Below are 17,964 nucleotides of genomic sequence, written 5' to 3'. Positions count from 1 at the left end.
AAAGGAATTTAAAATGAGTTTAAAACTAGTAACTTCTGTGTCACAAAACCATCAGTGTAGACCTTTGAGGGCTTTCATACTATACAGTTGCAGCATAATGACTCCACTTTGTTGCCAAAGCCGTGGTAACATCTAGTAAAATCCTGAAGTTTACAGCCTGGTGAGACACTGGATCTTTCTGGCTGAGAATTCTAAATGCCCTTCCCTGAACTGCAAATCCTAGGATTTCACAGGATGTTTTCCCATGGTAGTTAAATCCCAGCACGACAATTGTGCAGTCTGAAAAGACCCTTGGTCAGTTTTCTCTAAGAGTCTTCCACAGACTGGATGTAAACATTAAGCAGTTCCTCTCTTCAAAGGCAGTCCATGTGCAATTGATTGCCATGAAAGTGGTAATTATGTTTGTGGGTTAAAAAAAAGCACTGATAAATGTGTCCTTGCAATTTCTACCCAGAAGTAGTTACAGAGTCACTAAGCATCAGGAAGCAGTAGCCACTTGGGCCTTTCAGTCACACAGGCCTAAAGGAAAGCAAGTTGGATCCATGAACACTTCCAGATGGCAAATTTGGCTATTCAGGTGGGAGGCAGCCCCATCCAGAACACGCTGGACACAAGACTGCTTTGGTCTTGTCTACATGTAACTTAAGTTAATCAGACTTTGCGTAGTCTGGTTTAGCACTTTTGGTGCTTCCCATTGATTAAAGGCAAGAAGAAATAAATGATGGGTGTTGTCATGGCTGTTTATGCAAGGCAAGACCAGATGTCAGGAACTAAATAACGTTTTCAAACACCGTACCTTGTGCTGTGTAAGATTACAAGAGGGATAGAGGGAGTCCACAGGGCAAACTATCCCTGAGTCACTCATTTCCATTCCTTCTGAGTTCCGTTCCTTTCCCCTTGTGGTTTGCTTTGCCTCTGCTTTGTGATAAAGCCTCTGCAACCAGGAAAGAGGCAGTTGTGCTACTGATAAAGAGGCCCCTTTGTGGGTGTGGATCAGGAAATGGGGTGTTTCTTATTCATCCAGGGAAAGTGAGGCCTACAGCCTACACTTTGTCTTGCTGTAACCCTAATAGATCCTGTCCCAGAGGGGTCTTTCTCTAGGTTCTGAGGAGCAGCTTTAGCCTTCACAAATTGCAAGATTAGGACCAAGCCTTCACAAAGAACAGTATGTTCTTGTTCGTATATTTTAAAAACGGTTCTGGTGTTTGGAGACTGTTTTTAGGGCTTGGCTCCTTTTGAGACCTTACCACTGTGTGTTGAGAAAAAGAGCTGTCACAGTACACCAGATTGATGACGTGTACTGTCCTTTTTATTTTATTACTGGGTTTTTTTTTAATGGAAACCCCTTTTTTCTTCAATAAAAGTAAACAAGGTGGCTTAAAAATAAATACAAAAATATTTCCAGCAGCAACTGAGGTCAGATCTCTCCCAGGCGTTTTATTTATTTTAAGAGTATGGACAAGTGTTCTTTCTTTGTTTGGCAGCAGCTAGACATTAATGATTTATGGGAATCTTTCCTGTTGCTGCTTTTGTTGGGAATTTAGGAGCTGAGGCAGTCTTTCTACAGCTGGTTCTGGCAGTGTTCTTGTTCAGTTTGCTTCATTTCCTACAAGAAATAGAATTCAATTGTGATTTCAGATTGCAACTTGGGACATTTGATGGTAATCATGTTAATATAATGGTTCACACCCATTCTCAATCCTGTTTAGAACAATCCTCTGAAGCAGGGGTGAGAATCATGCAATCTTCCAAATGTTTTGGGGCTATAGTACCCAGGATTCCTGATCATTGCTTGTGCTGGATAAGTCTAGTAAGAATCCAACAACATTTGGCAAGCTCCATGATATCAACCCCTGCTAGAACATACTCTCCAACTGTCCCAATTGCACAGGGACAATGGCAGTTAATTGTCTAACACCCCACTTTTTCAGTTGTTTATAAAATGTCTCCCATTTCTCTTTCTACCTTCCCTCCCCTCTTCATCTTACTTCAGTTGTTGCAAACCGAGTACAAAGGGCAAAACTAGTTTGCACTTAGAGGGCAGAATCTTGTCTTTCACCCAGACCAAAGGAAACAGTGGCAGCATCTCCTTGGCTATGAGTTCTTAACAACTTTGGCAGTCTCCACCATACTGTGATGTTACATGCTCACACATGCCCTGGTTTTCGTCTGTGAAATATTGAAGAGTATGCACTAAGGGTAGGCGTAAATACTCTAAAGACACCAGATCATGTATGATGTTGGAAGCTAAGCAGGTCTGCCTGGGTTCCTACTTGGGTACTAACCAACCAAGACAGTTGGGAGTCAGTCAACAAATACTATGTACTATCTGCTATATTTTAAAACCCTACCCAGTGGAATTTTTACCCAACTGGAACACCTTTATGAATTTTTTAAAACATTAATGTTACAGAGTGATAGCGACAACTATAAACCAGGAAAAGAGTCCAGGACAACAGAGACAGTGTTTGGATATTTTAACTCTTGCCCCTCAAACTATAGCAGCAAATACTGCAACCTCTTCAAACATTTGCCAGGAGGAGTCATTTGCAAACTTAGTTCAGTGACTGCTGCTGAGCCTCGGTTCCCCAAATGGTAAAATGGGGATTTTAATAGATTTTGCAAGATAGCTGCACATGCTTGAAGTAGCATTGGGCAAGAGTTTTGTAGTCTTTCAATCCTAGCAGGGCTGATGGTTGTGTTAGGGTTGTGTCCTTTCAGTTGTAGTGCCCTGGTCTAACAAAATGGTTCTGCATACTGAATATGTGGTGGGGGTTCCTAATAAAATCCAAATGCAAGGCGTGTGCAATATTGTGAAGGAGGTAGGAACAAATGCCCAATTGTCTGGTTTCCCTCGCATATCTAGAAGGAGGTCACAGTGTCAAATTTCAAAAATCAAACATGCAGCGGAGCATGGATGCAGCTACGAGGGTGACAATGAGGACATTGCCCGCAAAATGAGGATTCTATCCCACCATGAAATTTTCTTTCAGTTCCCCAAATTTCTAGCATAGCAAACCGTTCACACCTAGAACTCTTACATGTGTTCTCATTTCCTTGGTAGATTTGCCACCCCATTTCTTTAGAGGCCTAAACTGTATTTCCAAATGTTCAACTGATTTTCAGTGGCTGCAAGGCTAGAAATGTGGGAAGTGATGGAAAATTTCATGGGGAGGGGAATCTAATGTGGGTGGGATTTTGCATGTACACACACACACACACACAGAGCTACATTCCTACAGTGGCTCAGAACTACATGCTTGTGCCCAGAGACAGGAAACAAGTCAAATCAACATTGTTACATGTAAGAAGTGTCAAGTGCTTTCCAATGCAGTATTGCATTGGAAAAGAAATGTAATTTGTGGGAATAAAGTCACCTTTAACTCCCAGAAGCCCTAGTGGCAGCCTCTGGTGAGGAGTGCTGGAGGCTGTAGTCCAACACTTTGGAGGCCAACCTGATTCCCACCTTTGCTTCAAGGACAGCATTCCTTATTTGACTACAGATTCCACCAGCCCAAACAACAAATAGCCTGTGAAATTTTTATCCACCTGGAAAGTGCTGTGCTAAGGAAAAGAACGTAAACTTCCAAAATATATTTTTGAAGAGGGCAACACTATGATGTGCCACTTGCAGATGGGAGTGCCACCAAAGTATTTTTCTCAGACATTTTTCTGACAGTCTCAGTACCTACTAACATTAATGTTAACAACTAAAAGGATGGTAACTTAGGGCCCGAACCGACAGACCAAAATAAATCTGCTTCGGATCACTTTGGAGTGCTCTTTAAATGAGGTCAGAAGCCATGCCAAAGCCACGCTACAATCCTAATGACTAAAGCACAGCTTTGGTGCAGCTTCTGGCCTCTTAACATGTGCGTGTCATTCAAACAGCATACCTCCAAAGTGCCCCGAAGCAGCTTTATTTTGGCCTGTCTGTTCAGGGCTTCATTTCCCCATGTGAACCAATGTAAATGGAGTATGATTTCTAGTTTGCCAAACAGTAACAGAATGTGCTAAGCCTTTTCTACTAGTTTTTCAACCTCTGTTTGTGTCATTTACTCCACCTATTCCTGCACACTTTGCACATGCTTGTATTAATTTTTATGTTCTGGAACTGGGCTTTGACATTGGTTTCAGCAAGCCATAAATTACACCTCACTATCTAGGCATGTGCCAGGTGTCGGTGTGTATGAAATCCACATGGTTGGCATCAGTTGATAGGCAACTTGAAGGCACACAAACATGCTCTAAACATAAAGTAGAGGAAGCCATGGCCCAGTAATTCAAGTAAGGATGTAAATACTCATAATTTTCTTATCCTCAAACAAAAAAAGCAAGTTTGAATGAGAGTGGCTGTGAGGTCCTTCACATTGTGGTGTTTTTCCAGAAAATGAATTTGTACTAAAACACATGGGGGGGGGGGGTTGTGTGCAGAAAATGTGGGATAAAAGGACATAATTTCAAGCCAACTTATCACTGAAGCCAAAGCAGAGACATAACACACATCTTTTCCATTATTTAATATTTTGCATTCGCATAGAAACACAAAATATCGCTGTGGTTAAACACTATTCATTCACTGATTACCTTTCTGTGGATTACAGGATTGTTTAAAATGGCTTCCAATACTTGGATTGTTTGTGAGTTTAAAGATTTCACCACTCAGTGCTTTGTGAGATAAAGAGATGTGAAAATAATCTCATCTGTTTGTGTCAAGATAATCATCATATTACAGGGGCACAATTGTATGGATGCTGTTGTTGCGTAGCTGCAACACTCCTGTGTGGGATTTGTTACTGGCTGCAGAATTCAGCATCTAGTATCTCAGCAAATACTGCCCCAAAGCTGCGAAGATGACCAAACTGAGGCTGCAATACTTTGGACATACCTTGAGACAACATGATTAATCGGAAAAGATGATAAAGTGAAAGGCAGCAGAAAAAGAGGGAGACTGAATTGCAGGTGTATTGATTCAATCACAGAAACCATGATTTTGAGTTTGCAAGACCTGGGTAGGGTAACTAGGGATTTTACAGGCCTCTTGTTCATAGGGGTGCTGTAGTTGAAGACAGCAAATAATAACAAGCCTGCAAAAATATGTGAGCAAAGACCGATAAAATGTTAAAAATCTATGCCACCCAAAAGAGACCTACGTGCATGTAAGCTGCATTTATTTCTGCATAAGTCAGTAAAAGGGTCACACTACCATCCAAAATCTACAAAGCAGTGACACCTTTATTGGGCATATATGTTGCAAGCTTCACTGACTTCTTCATCAGGTCATACTAATAAGTCATACTAACAGTGTGCAGCAGGCCTGCAGTACCAAATAACATTCACTGCAGTAAAAGCACATCGGGAGCGGAAAATATTTTGCTTCATTTATACATATTCCATGTCCTCCAACTGTCCTGGTTTGGCAGGAACAGTCCTGATTAATCTGCTGTCCTCCTTTTCCAGCTTCTCTCTTCCCTCTTATCTTTATTTTCAGTTTACTTTGGTTGCTGCCAAATGAGTTCAAAGTGAAAAATCAGTTTGCACTCAAGGCTGCATCTGCACTGCAGAAATAATCCAGTTTGACTCCACTTGTCATGGCTCAATGGTATGGATTTCTGGGAACTGTGGTTCGTTGTGGCACCAGAGCTCTCTGACAGAGAAGGCTAAATGTCTCACAAAACTACAATTCTCAGGATTCCATCGGCAAAGTGGTGTCAACCTGGATTATTTCTGCATTGTGGATGCAGCCTAATTTAGCAGAAGGGAGAGGAGAAACAGGGGTGGAATCTTGCCTTTCCATGTAGGTAGGCAAAAACAAACTGCTGCTGCCTTGCATGTCTTGTGTGTTCTTCATTAATTATTATTGCCATCTTGACCATAATCTGGTGTGCCATGGCCACATGAGTCCCAGTTTTCATCTCTGAAATGTTGGAGGATATGATGCTCCATTTTCCAGCCAAGATGGGTTTACACAAAAAATACATTAACAGTCTGTTCACAACAAGTTCTTCCTGGCTACTTGATGGCTCAGTCCAAATACATTTAAGATGGAGGAGACAGAAGGAGCAGAAAGATGCGTGGAGCAACTGGTGGATGGGAAAGATAGTCAACGACTAGAGAACTTAAAGGCCTTGGAAGTGAGGCACATTTTTCAAAAACATGGTTACCTTCCTTGGGGCATTATAAAGCAAAATTAGAAGACATAAAATTGCCTCTTAAAAATAGTTGGCTCCTTTTTGGGAGACATTTCGGTGTTGTTTCAAAGGATTTTGAGCTTAAGTGAGTTCAGTTCCCATTAAAATATTAATATGTCCACAATAATATGAGCATTTTATTTGAGAAATAGTCCAAGTAAGTTAACCCTAAACAATATTTATAGTTAATACAGGTTTTTATGTTCTTATGAAAACAGTTTGGTTTTCAACTAACGTATAAAATGGGTGTTTAATGTGTATATAATTTTATGTATGTGTGCTTTTAGAATGTCCCCAAGGGATAAAATTTTGTTTTTCAAAACTTGCCAGGCTTTATTAAATGTAGGCGCTTCCTGGAATTCTTTCTTCCCTGGTCTGTTGCTTCATTTGGTGTCTTTCCATTTGTAGCTGTTGATGGAAAAGATACCAGCCCACAGAAGCCTCCCTTCTAACAGTTTGCCAAGGACTAATCTTTCATGATGTGTATCCTATTATTGCTGTATCCTAGAAAATAAACAAAAGATTGCATCTTTATCTAGGGCTGCATCTGCACTGCAGAAATAATCTAGTTCTGGGAATCTGGTGCCAACAACAAACGTCTATTCCCAGAATTCCGTAGCACTGAGCCGTGGCAGTTAAAATGGTGCCAAACCAGATTATTTCTGCCGTGCGGATGCAGCCCTAGATAGAGATGAATTCAATGGTTTACTAGTCTAAATCCCTTGGTGGGGGGACTTAAAGCTACTGGTACTTCAATGGCAATCTGCAAGTGCTCCAAATTTCATGTTGAATATGATATAAGAGGTGGTAAACCTTTGCCTCTCCAGATATTTTAGACTTCAACTCCCAGTAGCCCTAGTCATCACGGCCGATGCTAAGAGGCTGTGAAAGGTATTAAACAAAACATCTGTAAGGCCCAAACCTTCCTCACCCCTAACATAAACCATTAAAACAAATACTGTACCCCTTTGTGGATGTATAAAATGTTTTCTGTCACTACTGCATGGCCACAGCCAACCAAAAGACATTTGAGAGGGAAGGCTGTAATTCCAGGCAGCAACTTTTCCTTATACATATTTGTTTCACCTTTACTTGTGGTTTGTCTCAAAGATACCAATTTACAGAAGCCTAGAATCTAGAAGGGAGTCTGGTCTAATCCTCTGCTTAGCATATAAGTTTTCATATACAGTGGACCCTTGTTATCTGCTGGGGTTTGGTTCCAGGAACCCCTGTGAATAACAAAATCCATGTATGCTCAATTCTCATTAAATACAATGGCATAGCAAAATGATGTCCCATATAAAATGGAAAAATCAAGATTTGATACTTGAAATTTATACTTTTTTGAATATTTTCAAGCCGTGTATGCTTGAATCCATGTATAAAAAATGTGTGTATAAGAGGGCCAACTGTATATAGAACAGAGGTGGGTAATTCTGGCCCTCCAGTTGTGTTTTGCCTACAACTCCCTTCACCTCTAGCCAGTGTACTTAATGTTGATGCAGCAAGATGGCATAGTGGTTTGAGTGTTGGACTACAACACCAGAGACCAAGGTTCAAGTCCCTACTCAGCCATATAATCCTACTTGGTGACCCTGGGCACATCATACTCTAAGAGGAAGGCAAAAGCAAATCCCCTCTGAACAAATCTTCCCAACAAATCCCCATGACAGGGTTGCCTAGGGTCTCCATAAGTCAGAAATGACTTGAAGGCACACAACAAATTATGAGGGTTATTGTCCAAAAACATCTGTAGGGCCTCAGCTTCCCACTCCTAGCATAGAAGATCACAGCCTACATATATACAGTGGGGCCTTTGTGTCTGCTGTGGTTTGGTTCCAGGTCACACACTCTTCCACTGTGGATACCAAAATCCATGGATGCTCAAGCCTCATTATATATAGCGGGATAGTAAAATGGTGTCCCTTATATAAAATGACAAAATCAAGGCCTGCTTTTTGGGGGTTTAAAAAAATATTTTCAAGTCATGGATGGTTGAATCTGTAGACATGGAGGGACTGCTGTATTTGCTAGCAGCCTTGGTAAATGATGCATCACATCAACAGTTCTTTAGGCCCTGATAATATATTTGATCCTCCCCAGTCCTAATCCCAGAACATTTCTAGCATTCCAGCATGCTATTAACTCTGGGGATTAACTTTTGTCTTGGAGTTCCTGCTAGCAAACTCCATGACTTCTGATAAACTTTATTATTGTCAGCTGAAACATGCTGGTGGGAAGGAAGATCTTGAGGAAATGTGTCACGACTGTGGTTATTATGGGTGTGGAACTGCCCACATTAATTGATAAATACCTCAGAGTATAAGCCTAAGGCTAGCAAGAAAACACAAAAAGAGGATGACTGGGGGCCATGGTTACTTGGGCTTGCTTGCCTTCTTCTGGCTCTTGATGGGTGGGTTCTTGCCCACCTACCTCCCAGTATGGAGCCTCAACTTCCAAGCTGGTGCTCCTACAGTGTACTCTGGACCCCATGGAAGCTATTTTGGCTTTGCCTTGGATTTCTACCAGGACAGTAAAGGCAGGTAGGATCATATTGGTGAGGGTGTGGGGATGGGAATGACTTGATATCAGGACGTATCTTCTCCCCTGCACAGAGAGAAACGGGGCCTCAGAAGATAAAAAGCAGCATCTTGGCACTGGCCATCATATAACACTCCGTTTACTTGCTGATAGCAGCCAGCCAGATATCTCAGTATCTTTCACAGGCAGTACACAATAGGAAAGCTAAGGTGCATTTAAGTAGACAGGGCACAGTTAATTCACTGTGCCAGTATACCACACAGTCCTCTCCCCTTTCTAATTTCTCAGATATGTCTAGAGCTGGGAAAAGTTACTTTTTGGACTATGATCCCCAGAACCCCATAGCCATGAAGGGTTTTGGGAGTTGTAATCCAAAAAAGCAGTGGCTTCAAAGTTTGCATCTTGGAAAGACTGAGCTTTGAAAGATCAAACATTCCACAGGGAAAGTTAAAAAGAGAGGGTGATTCACTCTAAAGCTGTAATAACTAGCCAAAATTGACAGGCAGAAGGCTAAAGTTAAGGCAAAGCTAATGTTGAGGCTGTGCCATGCTCTTGCACAATCAACTCTTGGACTGAATTACTAGAAAACAATAGGCCAAAGCCTGACCAAACTCTGGGATCTAGGTATGGCCCTTAATGATGCCATTAAGCAATATTCATTAAGTACCAACCAGAGTTATTCACAGCTTGTCACTCAGAGAGTGAGAGAAAACATATTTTCCCTGTTTGGAAATTAAGTCAGAAATCCTAACTAAAGACTAAACTAACAACCAGTGTGGTGTAGTAGTTTGAACATTGTACTATGACTCTGGAGACCAGAGTTTGATTCCCAGCTTGTCCATGAAACCCACAGGGTGACCTTGGGCAAATCATATGTCCTCAAACTCAAGGGAAGGTAATACGAAATCTCCCCTGAACAAATCTTGTTAAGAAAATCCCATGACAGGTTTGCCTTAGGGTCTCCATAAGTTGGAAACAACTTGAAGGCACTCAATAATAGCAACAACTTATCTAAAAAAGGGCAACTACTCACACAGCCATAAGTCTCTACCTGATATTAGATCCAGTGGCTCCTGACAAAGTGGGAGGCAGGTTTCATCTGGAAATGGAGTTGCATCTGAAATGTAGTCTATTCAAATTGCAGTTTATCAATTTACTGTTTCAACCCATACAGATGTCTTGGCCCCATCCTAGACCAATCTACCCAAATCTGTGGCACCCTTATGGCCAGGTGGGGTAGTCTGTGCCTGGACACTGACCCTTTTCTTTTGCTCTTTAGCATGAACGTGGTTGTGGGAGCCCCTCAGGCAAACACCTCACAGCCTGGTGTGATGGAAGCGGGTTCTGTCTACCTGTGCCCTTGGGTACTCAGTGGCAGTAACTGCACCCCCATTGAGTTTGATACTAAAGGTGAGTGATCTTCTTGGCTGTCACATCATGATCAGGGCTGGACTGTCTCACTGCCTCCATCCGTAGCTTGCTCTGTGTGTCTAGACTGCAGCATTTAGCACAGAAGCCAAATGTTTGTGTAAGCAATATGTGTGTTTAGGCCTGTCAGCTCAGGATTATTTCAGGCCCTGAGATTTTAGGGCCAAACCTGATACCTAGGGATGGCCCGCCATTGTGTTGTCACAGGAAGCAGGCTCTGGTCCTGTGTCAAGTGTGGCATTACAAGGGATGGAACCTGGTGATATTATTAAACTTGATATCTTAAGCATCAATCAGCATATGCCATTCAAATCAAAAAGACGAAGTCTGACAAACAAAGAAAATATATCTGCACAAGGCAGGCTTCACACCCTGAAATTCCTAACAGATACTGTGTATTAGGTGACTGAAGAATCAAACATGCTCAGCTATGAGGAAGATAGGCTTCTGTCAGCTGAAGGAGATGAGAATGCTTTTGTTATTGCTGTCGTTGTGATGTGCCTCCTTTTAAAATTTTCTTTAAAAATATAACATTTTAGCCAAATATTCACTATGTATAGGTAAATACATTTAGGCTGCATCTATGATATTGTAATTTGAAGGTATAATTTAAATTTTGCTAGTTGTTTATTATGTCACAACTATTAGCATTACACTCAGTGGTATGTGGGAATTATGATTTATGAGTAACATTAGTGCAAAAAAGCATTACTAAGGATTCTGTATGGTGTGAAACGGGAGGAGGTCAATGGGTGGATGGCACCATGCATTGGGTGGGTGACCCCAACCCTAAGGATGCTACTGGTAGAATGTAGTGGTGGCAGCTAGCCTGGAATCATAGAGCACTAACTGTGTTATATAAAGGGCCCCTTCTTTACAGAGCAGAAGGCAGACTATCTGACTGTGCTCTGCAGTTGAGATGTATTATGTGTTTTGTGTGTGTAGTTTCTGCTTTCTTACCTTACTCAGTTTTCACTTTTTCCATGTCACCACTGCTGGCCAGGTGATCAAGTTATGCAAGACGATCATATCACTATGAAAGTCTTTAAGTCCAAACAGTGGTTCGGAGCATCTGTGAGCACCTGGAAAGACAATATCTTGGTGAGTACCAGAAGCTTCTCTGAGTCATATGCAATTCAAAATTAGAGGATGAAATAACAAAAAATTTAGCACTAGCTGGATTTTGGCCAAAGTTCTTGCAAATTTGAACTTAAAATGTTGTTGTTGTAGTTATTGTTATTACAGTCTTGCATCCCCCCCCCCCCCAAACTTGGCAGTGGCACTCAAAACAGCTTCACCTTTGCCTTGGATATATTAATTTTTAAACAGTATTTCAAAAGACCTTATCAATCAACTATGAGACTGTATGGTGTGGTTTCTTCTGGAACCACTATGGAACCAAAACACACTGCAGAAATAATCCAGTTTGAAACTGCTTTAACTCCCTGGCTCTGTGCTAGGGAATCCTGGGAATTGTAGTTTATTGTTGCGCCAGAGCTCTCTGACAGAGAAGGCTCAATGTCTCACAAAACTACCGTTCCCAGAATTAATTAGCATTGAGCCAGGGCAGTTAAAGTGGTCTCAAACTGGATTATTTCTGCAGTGTATTTTGGACCTTTGACTTCAATCCAATTTAAGAAGCTAGTCACCTCCAATATAACAAACGGTAGGAGCCTTATTTTTGTAAAGCTAGCTTTGGTGAAAGAAATTAATGCAGGCTTCTCACTTTTTTAAAGACTTGAAAACCTAGGAGAATAGTATAGATAAGGGAGAAATTTTCTGAATCTACAATAATAAAAGAACCAAAATCTCTGCCATAGCTCCAAGACTGTGAAACCTAAATACCTGAAGTCTAAATACCTGAAGGGCTCCTGGGTATGCAGCTTGAAGTTAAGCTGTTTTTAAAATTGCGTAATTAATTTTAATTAGTGTATAGTATTATTTCCAGCCCATAGGTGCCAAACCTTTTCTAACCAGAGCTCTACTCCGGTGCCACAACAAACTACAATCCCTGGAATTCCATAGCATAGAGCCGTGGCAGTTAAAGTGGTGTCAAAGCGTATTATTTCTGCAGTGCAGATGCAGCCTGTGTCTCTTGAAGTCTGTGCGGTTGCTACGGCCATAACATTCCCTTCTCCATCACCCCACTGTTTCTTTCAGGCCTGTGCCCCTCTGCAGCACTGGAATGCCTTGGAAGGTCAAAAGGAGGCCACAAAGACCCCCGTGGGCAACTGTTTCTTGGCCTCAGAAGGCCTGCAGCGTTTCTCAGAATATTCACCATGCCGTGACATTCAGATGGAGTCCTTTTACTCACCCTTTTACAGTGAGTACAATATGCTTGGAGTGGAGAAAGAGGGAATGGTGGGGAAGAAGCAACCAAATCTCAATTGAGTGGTGAGATGAAACATTGCCCAGAGTCTGTCCCTAAAAGAATCTGTTAGGGCTGACCCAAGAAATATTACTGTCTTAAGTGGAGCAGCAAATAATGCCCACCATCCTTTGGTTAATGTGCTGAGTATCTTAACCAGTCAGGTTATTCAGTTCATGAGGTAGAGAATTTCACAAGCACCTTTCTTTGTCTCTGGCAATAAAAATAGAACAAGCACCAAAGAAACACTGGAGGGTCTCAAACAAAGAATTATGCCAAACAAGTTAGGGAAAACCATGTAGGTACCAAATATAATAGCAAAAATGAACAAAACAACAACAACCCTGAGAACATACAGAAAGTAACGACAAATAATATAATGAATTGAAATTGCAGAAGCAAAACAATAACATGAAAGTAACTAACAATTATATAATTATATTATTTGTAGTTACTCTCTGTCGTTGTCGTTGTCTTTCATTTCTTCTATTATATTTGGTACCTACATGTTTTTCCCATAGTTTGTTAGGAATAAAAATAGAACAACAGCAAATTAATTTACAGATTGTATCCAATTGTTACATCAGTCCTAATTCCTAGTTTTGTCTTTCAACGACTCATGTTCCCTATCTGGTTTATCATGTGCATACATTCAGGATGTTTCATCACTTGGTTTTACACGCATTATTGAAATAAGCTGTGTCCCACAGATAAGCCATTCTGTGCCAGAGCTTGAAAAAGTGACATGGCAAGCCACTGGTCATGCTGGCTGAGGAAGATTCTGGGAGTTGTCTTTTTAACAAGTAACTGTGGGCCCAAACAGATAGGCCAAAATAAAGCTGCTTCGGGTCACTTTGGAGGTATGTGATTTAAATGACACACGTATCTTAAGAGGCCTGAAGCTGTGCCAAAGGTGCACTGCAGTTCTTAGGACTAGAGCATGGATTTGGCACGGCTTCCAGCCTCTTAGGACACATGCATCATTTAAAGAGCATACCTCCAAAGTGATCCAAAGTAGCTTTATTTTGGCCTGTCTGTTTGGGCTAAGTTACTAAGTTCTGTGTTGGGCACATCTCTGTACAGAGCCATCCCTTTTCAGTGTTTTCTTACTAAAATCTTACTCTGGAATTTGTAGTTTTACAAGGATTTTAGCTTTCTCTGCCAAAGAGCACTGGGCCATCCCAAAAGTATATGTCCCAGGATTCTGTAGGATGGAGTCATGGCAGTTAAGTGGTGTCAGACTTCATTATTTCTACAGTGTAGATGCAGCCCTGGTCTGGTAAACTGTTTAAGACTGCAGTCTTATGCTCACTTACATGGGAGTAGGCCACACTGAACCCTAGAAGCATGTATATGGGGTTGTTGAATTTAAAGATGAAAGTTACAGTTCTGGTATGTAAGGATCCTCCCCAATTAAAACAATGATCAAAGTTGCTTTCTTATTTCTTTCCTTTAATTAGTTGATGACAAACGATACTGTGAAATTGGATTCAGCGCTGCCATCTCTAACGTGAGTTTTGCAGTGGAGGAGAGGAAATGGCAAATGGGGGATGCATAGACTTTCCTACAACCCTGAGGTGGCCACACTAACATTGCTTTACCAGAGGAACTTTGGTGGGGCAACTGTGATCTAATGAGGATCATCGCTGGCAAACATCTCCATAACTCCACAAAACCATAATCCCCAGCAAGGCTGAACCTAACATTAAACACGGTGAGGCAGCTGCCTCAAGCAGCAGATATTGGTAGCAGTGGCAACAGCAATCCAGTTCCCATACCTTCTGAGTCCTGAATGTTTTCCTCTGTTGGATGACAGAGTTGTGTATCCCATGAAATGAGGCCTCAGCCCTGCACTGGGCAACTGGGGAAGGAATGGGAATCAATTCCCCATCACAGAGGGCTGAATCTGTGCACTCAACATGGCTGGAGGTGGTATCACATAATTTCCAGTTTTTTATTTCAACTAATTTTCAGCCTTAAAAATTTGGGTCTAGGGGCTTTGGGAGGGCTTCAAGGGCAACACTTTGGGGCCCCAAGGGATCATGACACCATGCTCATGCCTGCTGTAACCGAATATGCCTCCTGCCTAGGAATTTGCCATCATAATCAATTATCTGTATGGATATTTTTTGTAAATGGAAATGGAAGAGGATGCTAGCTTGCCATTTACTTTAGGCAACAAAACATCTTAAGCTGGAGTTGGATGCAGTGATGGTGATGGAGGTGGTGGTGGTTAGTGTGACGGAGCCTTGATAATTCAACTGGTCTATCACTGTGGTGTAGATGTGGCTAGCTGAGCTGTTCCTCATCTCTTTCCCCCACAGTCTGGAAAGGCATTGCTTGGGGCACCTGGTGGATATTACTTTGGAGGTAAGCACCTTGGTTTGCCCTGTAAGTTATGAGAATCAAGAGTGTAACTACATTTGGAATGCAAAAGAATCTTGTAGCACCTTTGAGACTAACTGAAAGAAAGAAGTTGGTAGCATGATCTTTCACAGATGCATCTGAAGAAGTAGGAGGAAGTCTATAAAAGCTCATGCTACCAACTTCTTCCAGTCAGTCTCAAAGGTGCTACAAACAGTGGTGTCATTTGGGAGTACGGACCACATTAGGTGAAACCCTAAGAGAAGGTGACACCACTGATCCTCAAGCATCTGCCTTTGGGCAGAAACAGGCTGCGGACTTCACTTGTGTCCTTTAAAATGCTGAAGAGACGGGGTGAGTGGGTGAAGTGAAAAAGGAGAGGGTCCAGTTTTTTAAAATAAAATTTAATTGTATAAAAAATATTTAATTTGAAAAATGTTTTAATTTTTTTTATTCCTTTTACATTTTCTTTAAAAATGTCACCTTTTACCAAATGTTCACTTCAACCACATGAAACAATGCATACATAAAGACACTGAGCTTGTGTGTATGGTATTGTAATTTAAAGGTATAATTTTGATTTTGCTAGTTGTTTTGTGTCACAACTATTGCCATGACATTCAGTGGCATGCAGGAATTATGATTAATGAGTAACAGTAGTACAAAAACCATTACTAAGGATTCTGTATGGTGTGGCAATGGGAGAGGGTCAATGGGGGTGGGGGTGACAAAATGAGTTACAGCACTGGGTGATGCCAACCCTAGGGATGCCACTGGCTACAAGATCCTTTGGCACTGATTTTCCAGACTAACACAGCTATATCTTTGAATTCTAAATTTGGAATGCTGTGTACAGTGCTGGTTGTCAAACCTCAACAAAGGGTTTGAGTCTCCTGGTGGAAATCATGCAGAAAACTGCAACCCAAATTATCAAGGAGCTGGAATAACCTCTATGAAGAAAAGTTTGGGGCTTTTAAACATAGAATAAAAGTTATTTTGTACTTTGTATCTGTAATTTTCTTGTTACCTTTGCTTGTGTAATCCACCTTGATTCCACAAGGAAAAGGCAGAATATAAATAAATTATATTATTATTATTATTATTATTATTATTACATAAAGGGGATGGAGTGGGGAACTGCACATTGTGGGAATAGGGCAATTTTTTTCAATTCTCCAATAATGCGGTCGTCCCTCCACATTCACGGATTCTGCATCCCTAGATTCAACCATTCGCAGCTTGAAAATATCCCCTCTTGCCAAAAACAAAATTTAAAAAGCTAACCTTGGTTTTGCCTTTTAATATAAGGGACACGACTTTACTATACCATTATATATAAAGGGATTTGAACATCCACAGATTTTGACCTGGAACCAAACCCCAACTGATACCAAGGGCCCACTGTATGAGACGCTATCCACACAACACAGTACTATGAACCCACTTTAACTGCCATGGTTGCATTCCTTGGAGTCCTGGGATTTGCATTCTACCTATAACTCGGAAGCAACTTGAAGGCATACAACAAGGATATTTCGACTTCTCTGCTCTAGTGCCGCCCTTAACTACAAACCCCAAGAGTCCATAGGATCGAGCCAAGATCGTTAAAGTGGAATTGTAGTTCTATAATTGCCTTAGTGTGAAAGATTCCCAGATCGTTCAGTGAAGCTAAGTGGCTGGATAAAAAGAGGTACTTATCTGCATAGCAGGTACTTAAACTGTGAAATTCAGTACCACAAGGTGGTGACGAAGGCTTCCAACTTGGAAGGCCTTAAAGGGGGATTAGATATATTCACAGAGGATAAGGCTATAAATAACTACTAGTCATGATGACTATGTATAGCTTGAAAGAGGCTGCCCATGTATTAATCTCCCTGTAAGATGGCCTGCTTTCCAACCATTAGGCTGTTCTTAGTAGGGATATGCCTGCATGGCCCATAGCTTTTTAACTCGCTGTGTAGTGCCGTAGGAGTTTATCAAACGGGAGGAATTTCTCTTAAATTTGAATGAAAAGAAAGTGGGGCCAGAACGCATTCACTTAAAGTTGCAAGTTTCGTGCAATTAAGTGAATATGCATTGCTTTCGAACTGGCTTCCCATTGCCCAAAAATAGCATGCCATTGCCCGAATTTGCATGTGGCAATCTATCACGCAATAACATGAAACCACATGATTGCATTCGGACTGATTTCCTATTGCCTGAATTTGTGTGTAGTGGGTTATCACGCAATAACGTTAAACCCCATGATTGCGTTCAGATTACCATCGGATTATACTTCCAATTCCCCTTGTCTGATAAACTCCTATGACTCTGGAGATCAGGGTTCAAATCCCGGCTCAGCCATGTAAACCTACTGGGTGACCTTGAGCAAGTCACACTCTGTCAGCCTCAGAGGATGGCAATGCAAACTCCCTCTGAAAAAATTACCAAGAAAACCCCATGATAGGTTTGCCTTCATGTTGCCAGACGTTGGAAACAGCTCGAAGGCACACAACAACAACAAGAGGGCAATATGTATACATCGCTGCTGGCATTTTTAAAAATGCCAATAACATCTTAATTCCACTCTGCCCGCATGCTCAGAAAATCGGAATTGCTGCTCCTTTTGTAGGAATAAGCATTTTCTGAATGTCTAGGGACCATACTTGTCCCCTGTTGAATCTCAGAAAACCACACATCCCCCTCACCCACCCACAAGGACACACTGAAAAGGCATGGCGGCCAGGTGGTTCTGAAAACATACCCTCCAACATTAAACAAATGAAAACCAGAATGCATGTGACCAAGTGACACCAGAGCTCAGATGGCAAAAGTTAATAATAATAATAATAATAATAATTATTATTATTATTATTATTATTATTATTATTATTATTATTATTTGTATCCTGCCTCTCCCTGTATTGGATCGAGGCAGGTAAGGAAGAACAGACAAGCTAGGAGAGGCTGCAGCAGTTTCCTTTTCCCCGAGCAAAGGAGAAGATTCCTCCTCCTCCTCTCCCTTCCTGCTGCTGAGATCATAGAATTATAGAGTTGGAAGAGACCACAAGGGCCATCTAGTCCAACCCCCTG

General features: G+C 41.4%; 1 protein-coding gene across 1 annotated transcript in view; it reads left to right on the top strand.

Moving 5' to 3' along the window:
- Window positions 1-8,545: 8,545 nt before the first annotated feature.
- The window catches only part of ITGA2B (integrin subunit alpha 2b), a 44,644-nt gene continuing 35,225 nt past the window's right edge, over window positions 8,546-17,964 (top strand). The window contains exons 1-6 of the mRNA XM_089532051.1: window positions 8,546-8,734; window positions 10,012-10,142; window positions 11,164-11,261; window positions 12,321-12,483; window positions 13,989-14,038; window positions 14,853-14,898. Of these exons, the coding sequence (XP_089388177.1) occupies window positions 8,550-8,734; window positions 10,012-10,142; window positions 11,164-11,261; window positions 12,321-12,483; window positions 13,989-14,038; window positions 14,853-14,898 (673 nt within the window). The 5' untranslated portion in view covers window positions 8,546-8,549. The remainder of the gene's footprint in view (window positions 8,735-10,011; window positions 10,143-11,163; window positions 11,262-12,320; window positions 12,484-13,988; window positions 14,039-14,852; window positions 14,899-17,964) is intronic.

Source organism: Sceloporus occidentalis, unplaced genomic scaffold (genome assembly GCF_023333645.1).
Source record: "Sceloporus occidentalis isolate IW3139 unplaced genomic scaffold, rSceOcc1.0.p SCAF_7, whole genome shotgun sequence".
Classification (NCBI taxonomy): domain Eukaryota; kingdom Metazoa; phylum Chordata; class Lepidosauria; order Squamata; family Phrynosomatidae; genus Sceloporus; species Sceloporus occidentalis.
The sequence above is the reverse complement of the archived record's forward strand: the minus strand, read 5'-3'. Positions and strand labels throughout refer to the sequence as shown.